This window comes from Otolemur garnettii, unplaced genomic scaffold (assembly GCF_000181295.1).
Source record: "Otolemur garnettii isolate 467f Iridium unplaced genomic scaffold, OtoGar3 scaffold00134, whole genome shotgun sequence".
Taxonomy (NCBI): domain Eukaryota; kingdom Metazoa; phylum Chordata; class Mammalia; order Primates; family Galagidae; genus Otolemur; species Otolemur garnettii.
Window position 1 is genome coordinate 4,382,134 of NW_003852529.1, and position 6,505 is coordinate 4,388,638.

At 60.3% G+C, this 6,505-nt stretch overlaps 1 protein-coding gene across 1 annotated transcript; it reads left to right on the forward strand.

The window, feature by feature from the left end:
• The first annotated feature begins 4,599 nt into the window (after positions 1–4,599).
• PHLDA2 (pleckstrin homology like domain family A member 2) lies at positions 4,600–5,649 on the forward strand. The gene is made up of 2 exons (XM_003798409.3): positions 4,600–5,107; positions 5,372–5,649. The coding sequence occupies exon 1, from the start codon at positions 4,703–4,705 to the stop codon at positions 5,096–5,098; it is 396 nt and encodes a 131-aa protein (XP_003798457.1). The 5' UTR covers positions 4,600–4,702; the 3' UTR covers positions 5,099–5,107; positions 5,372–5,649.
• The last annotated feature ends 856 nt before the right edge of the window (positions 5,650–6,505 follow it).

Here is a 6,505-nt window from a genome sequence, read left to right on the forward strand (position 1 = left end):
AGCACATGTGGTGTCTGCCAACTTGAGTTGCTCAGTACAGAGAGTTGGGTCTCTGGGACAATGAGGTAGATGCATTTTTAGCCATATGTTGCCAGAATTATTTCCTGCATATTAAGCTGTGCCTAAGCAGGTCTTAAAGAATAAACACTGTAACTGCATTCCAGGAGCCGAGAGTGATTTCTAAGCAGGGTACTGAGGGATGAACAGGAGCTCACTGGGGAGGTGGGGGCAAGGAGGGGAAGAGCATTCTGGGCTTCTCATTCAATCCCCAATGCCCTGTCCAGTGGGTATTGCCTGTCAACTCCCACGAAGGAGCTTCGGGAACCAGAGGAACAGAGGACACTCCTCAGAGGCCATGGGTAGGCTGACAGTGAATGCCTGAAACCAGGTTCCTCCTGCCTCTAGGCCTCTCACTTTCCTCAGGCCGGCTGGGAGGAAACAGATCCAGAGTGGGCGGGAGTCACAGGTCCTGTCCTATGGGATGGCAGGCTCAGGTTAGGCTGCTTTAGGCAACTCTCAGGGACTGGGACTCCAGACAGCCTGAGTCTCTCACACCCTCCCCAGCAGGGCCAGGGACCCAAGGCCCAGCAGTTATGTGGGTGGCGAGAGGCCAATCCAAGAGGGCTTCCTGGGGGAGTCCAGGGCAGCAGGTTCTCCATCAGGGAGCAGGGGCCCCTCTTGAGGAAGGGGCCGCCCACCGGAAGCGCCCCAGGCACCCAGGCCGGGCCTGATGACACATGGCTCCCTCAGGCTGGCTGGATGGTCTGGCTGGTCGGGCAAGTGCCTAGAAGGCTCAGCCTTGTCACCACAGGAAGTGACTTCACTCTGGAAGTTTCAGGAGTTTCTCGGAGAGGTGCCTGCCTTCTGCCCTAGCTGCCCACAGCCTCACACAGCTGGGTTCCAGTGCTGAGGAGCCAGAAAGCTGGACACCGCAGCGGCCCTGTGCGCAGGTCTACCACTGCCTGCCTGGGGGTGGAGACCCTTTGGCTCAGCTCTGTGCAAATCCCAGACATGCCCCCTCAAACAAATATTAGTAAACTTGGCTTGGAGTGCTGCTGCCTGATGACGCCAACTTGAGGCAGAGCCTCTTCCCATACTGGGAAGCAGCCACCGGATGTCCCCAACCCAGAGTCCTCTCAGTCCTCAGACTCCAGAGTGCAGTAAAGGGGGGATAGTGATGGGTTGAGTCCCACTGGCCACCGTGTGACTTTGGACAGGTCACTTCTCTGAAACTACCATCCTGTGCTCCCTGTGAGGCCAGGAAAGCAACCCCAACAGCCCCTGCCTCTGGGGACCCTGAGGGGGAAACAAGGCCTCATGCTGATGCCAGTGACACCCCCTCCCTCATCGAGTGGGCGCAGCTCTCCTAGGGTGCAGTGGGATCCACACCAGGACACCCAGTACCCAGCAGGAAGCTGGAAAAGGGGGGTGCCCCAGGCCCTGTCCTGGGGACTCCTCTGGGCTCTTATCTATTAAATGGCTCTATGATGGGGTCCCCCCAGAAGATCCTTGCCTGGGGTTATTTTAGCACCTTGCCGTGTCATTATCCATCCCCCCCACAATCTTATATCCAGCAAGTACCCTCAGACAGTCCTGCTTGGGTGATAGGGACAGAGTCCCTTCTTGGCAGTCACTGCACCTGTCTGTGCCACCATTTTGACATCTGCAAATTGGGGTAATTGCTCCTTCCAGGCCATTGGTAAGGTGGGAGGTTACTTAGCCCCAGGTGGGGCCAAAGGAGGCTCCTGCTCAGTCCCAGGTGAGGAAGGCTGAGGAAGGGCCTTGTGGGAGTGGGGAGGAAAGCTGGAGTTGCGTTCAGTGGAGGTAGTTAGAAGCCCCAGGGGGGACTTAGGGGACAGCAGGTCAGCCTGGCCTCTCCAATATGGGGTAAAGGGCAGGCAGGCAGCTAGCTGGTGTGGGGTTTCTTCAGTGGCAGGGTCTGACCCCAGGGTGACATCCCTTTGTGAGCAACCTCTTCAGGACCACCTCCGTAGTCCCTGAGGCTATGGATTATCATTGCCCCATCTTCACAGAGGCCCCAGGGGCTCCTGATATCTCACACTGCTCTACCTCTGGGCAGGATAGGGAGCTGGCTCCCTCCAGCTCTTACCAGCCTCTTCCGTGCTGGTCTGGCCAAGCCCAGGATGTCTGGTGGCCGCTGGGGAGGCCTGACCATCCTGCAGGCAAGGGGTCTGGCCACGACAGGAGCTGCAGGCAGTGAAGCTACCAGGGTCCCCTTCAGAGCTCTGACTTATTCCCACTTAGTCCTGTTTTCCCTGCCTTGACCTTGACCTTGTCTATGAGGGCAGAAGCATAGAGGCGGGTAGGGCAGGCAGGAAGCTCCCTAGAGAGAGAAGGAGGGCTGGGCCTTAGAGCACCAGCCCTAGGCTGCAGAGTTTACCAGCCTGCCCTGAGAGCAGCTGGGGGTATCCAGCCCAGGGGAGCTGGGCAAGGCTAGGGGAAGCTCCTCACCTGGCCTCAACGCTTCCACTCAGTTCATCTCTCTGGTCCTCTACTCCCAACCTCTGTTTTCTTATTTTTGAAGTGGGATTAGAATACCCACTTGTCTGGGGTTGCCACTGATTGGCCTAGGGTGAGAAGGGAGTCAAGCTGGTGGGGCTCAGAGGGCCCCACACAGACCACTGGGCACCTGCAGGTCACAGGTCACGGTGGCTCCCTTGAGGCAGCAAAAGCATGCCCCACCCAAGCCAGCTTTTCCTCATCTCCCTGCCCAGCAGCCCAGGACCCAGGCAGAGCATTGGAGGCCATGTGCTGATGGCAGAGAGGCTGAGGAAGGGACCCCAGGGAAGGTTGGCGTCTCTTCTGCAGTCTCACCCAGCCTGACACTGCAATTCCCTCCACCTACCAACTGGCCCACTCCCTGGATGCCAGCAGTGACAGGAGTGCATCACCTCTTCTAAGGGCTGGCCTTGCAACTGTCCTAAAAGTGGATCTCTCTACCCACCCTCTGGACTGCTCCCTTCCTCACCCGAGAACTCCAGCCTCCCTGCAAGGACAGACTGGGCTGACCTGCACTGCCATGCTGGGCACAGCATCCTGGCACAGCCCATCTCTGCCCTCTCTTCTGCACTGCCCTCCCACACCAGGTTCTGGGTCACACAGGTGGATCTGCTAGGCAGCTGCCACCTGGATGCCATCCACAGAAGTCTGGTCCTGGCCTCCTCTGAGCCCAAAGTGCCTCTTTATTCCTCCCAGTAACCCTGAAGGGCCAGGGTTCTGGGCTGCATCAGAGGGTGGGGACTTAGAGGCTCTTGGCAAGAGTAATGCTCTGGTATCCCGTCTTGAAGTGGCTCAGTTGGTAGGGCATGGCGCCCATATACTGAGGGTGGCGGGTTCAGACTCAGCCACCGCCGGACCCCGGCCCCGGCCAGGCCAAACACCAATAAAAAAAGCCAAGTGTTCTGGCAGGCACCAGTAGTCCCAGCTACTCAGGAGGCTGAGGCAAGAGAATCGCCTAAGCCCAGGAGTTGGAGGTTGCTGTGAGCTGTGATGCCACAGCACTATACCCAGGGCGATAAAGTGAGACTCTTTCTCAAAAAAAAAAAAAAAAAAAAAAAGAAACTTTTTGAATCAAGGGACTCTGGTCTGCAGGGGCCCTGCAGATTGAAGCTGCCTTGGTTGGTTTTCACCCCAGTGGTGGGACTTCCTGCAACATTCCCTCTAGGGCACAGCTGGCTGGGGGCATAGAAAGGTGGGGACACCAGAGCAGCTTGGCCCCCAGGGCCCTCCTCAGCCAACTCCCAGCCCTGGGAACCGGGAGGAGTGGCTTTCGCTTCCGCCGGCTATTAAACCCTTTAAAGGAAGAGAGTAAATGAAACCACCCGTCTGCCCAGGTAGAAGGCAATGAGTCAGCCACCCCCGCCGCCCTCGCCCTCGTCCTTGCAGCCCTTGCCGCAGGCCCGCCCCAAGCCTCAGCTCCCAGGACCTCTGTCCGTGTGGATGTGCGGTCGGGGTCGGAGGAGCCCTGGGAACAGGATGGGCTTCGCTTTCCCCCACGCTGGCGCTGTGGTAGCCTCGGTGTGTGTTTCCTGATCTAACACCGGTCACTGTGCGATTTCACAGATGGGAAAACTGAGGCTCAGGGAAGGTCCATCTAGGCGCTGCCCATGGGTGGCAAGATGGGCGATAAGGAGCCCGGGCAGGGCCGCTTCCAGAGAAGGTCTCTGGGTGCCCGGGGAGGGGCCCCAAAGGGGACAGGACACCCAGGGCTGGGGAGCAAGCAACAAGCGACCTCGGAGCGGCAGGGCTGGACCTCGGGGCGCCTGGAGCGTGGGGGTCTAGGTCCTGCAGTCTCCTCGCCCCGGGGCCGCTCCCCGGGGCTCCCCGCGTGAGTCACCGCAGGTAGGGCAGGCAGGGCGCATTCTTCCGCGGGGCGGCCTGCGAGCTCGGGGATCGGCGTCCGGGTGGGTGGGGACCATGAGCAGACCCCCGGACCGGCCAGCTGGTCGGGGGACTGGAAGGCATGGGCCTCGGCACTGGAGGAGGGGGCAGCCTCAAGCGGCTTGGTAGAGGACACGGCCAGCGGGGAGGGGCGGGGGGCGGAAGAGCCGGAGGCGGGGCGGGGCGGGGTCACTATAAAGGCCGCGCCCGGGACACGAGGCGCAGAGCCGGCGCCGCTACTGCCCGAGCACATTAGCCGCCTCTCCGAGCCCTCTGCCCGCCACCCCGCGCCCGGCCCGACATGAAGACCCCCGGCGAGGTGCTGCGCGAGGGCGAGCTGGAGAAGCGCAGCGACAGCCTCTTCCAGCTGTGGAAGAAGAAGCGCGGCGTGCTCACCCCCGACCGCCTGAGCCTCTTCCCCGCTGGCCCCGGCGCGCGCCCCAAGGAGCTGCGCTTCCACTCCATCCTCAAGGTGGACTGCGTGGAGCGGACCGGCAAGTATGTCTACTTCACCATCGTCACCACTGACCGCAAGGAGATAGACTTCCGCTGCGCGGGCGAGAGCTGCTGGAACGCGGCCATCACGTTGGCGCTCATCGACTTCCAGAACCGCCGCGCCCTGCAGGACTTCCGCAGCCGCCAGGAGCGCGTCGCTCCCGCCCCGCAGCCCGAGTCCCGCGCCGCCTGCTTGCCCTGAGCCGTCACGGTGAGTGCACCCTGCGTCCCGGGCGGCGTCGGGCCGGGGCCTCTGGGAAGAACGGCGTGAACCGCAGGCGTGGCGCGGGGGGGGGGGTCCTGCCCCGCCTAGGGGACGCTTTCGAGAGGGGACCGGCGCCAGGCAGTCTCAGCGTCCCTAGGGCGAGTGGTCGCAGCCGTCGCTTGCCCCTCTCGTGTCAGGATCTCCGGGTGCTCACTGGCTGGACCCCAACACGCTGTGGGACAATTCCCTGACCCGGTCCTCTCCCCACAGAGCCACATACTGGACGAGTCTGGCCCTCATGGCTCCCACGGCCGCGCCGAGCAGGAACCCGGGGTCCCTGGACGGCGGGAGTAGGTGCGGGCCTCCCACCGCTGACCACGGCGAGGCTGCCGCCTGCCCAGCAAAGGACGATCTTCCGTCTGGCCCCGCTGCGCGGGCGCGTTAAGTTATTGGACTATCTATGTATTTATTTTGATGGGTCTTTGTCTTTTGTCTTAATATTTTGTTTTTTGCACCAGTGTGTCCATTCCAAATAAATTACTTGATCAGGTCGTTTTTCTACCATCTGGCTGTGTGCAGTGAACTTCCTGCTGGGAGGGTGGCAGCAGGGTGCTCTCACCCCACAGCCCAGGCTGGACTGAAAGGGGCTGGGACCTGACTTTGCCTTGGCAGAGGCTGGGAAGTGCCTGGAATTTGGCTCTGTCTAGGTCTCCTACGGGTGTTCTGGGGAGGACAGAGTGGGAGCTCTGGAGTTCACTCATCTCTGACCTCCCTTCTGCCCACATGCCACTTTTCCAGCCACTGGCCAGAGGAAGCCCTTAGCCCTGGAGTCCAGCTGCCAGCCCTCTTGGCTAGTGTGTGGAGCACTGGGCCAGCAGGATGTCTATTGTTCCTTGGGGGAGTGAAACAAGTCTGGGCTCTATCCAGTGGCACAAGGCTGAGGGCCCTGAGTGTCTAGTGAAAGGGATGGACGAGACAATTTGATTCAGAGATTCCTAGCAGGCAATATTCAGAAGGTGTGTACCCCACCCAGAAAATGTGTTGGTGAAGAACCAGGTTAGGCTGGGCACAGTGCCTCACACCTGCAATCCCAGCACTCTGGGTGGATTGCCTGAGCCAGAGCCAAATAGCTGGGCCTTGAAGCACTGGCTGCTTGGGAGGCTGAGGCAAGAGAATCACTTAAGCCCAAGAGTTGGAGGTTGCTGTGAGTTGTGCCACGATGGCACTCTCCTGAGGGCAACAAAGTGAGACTGTTTCAAAAAAAAAAAAAAAATAGAACCGGAAGGTTAAAAGAGCATTCAGATACATTCTGCCCCAGGAGGGGCCTTCTGGAAAGCCCAGAAGAGTCTGGGAGAGGTGCGTGGGGAGTCAGAGGTGAGGGGAGTGAAGTCCCCACATTGGCCC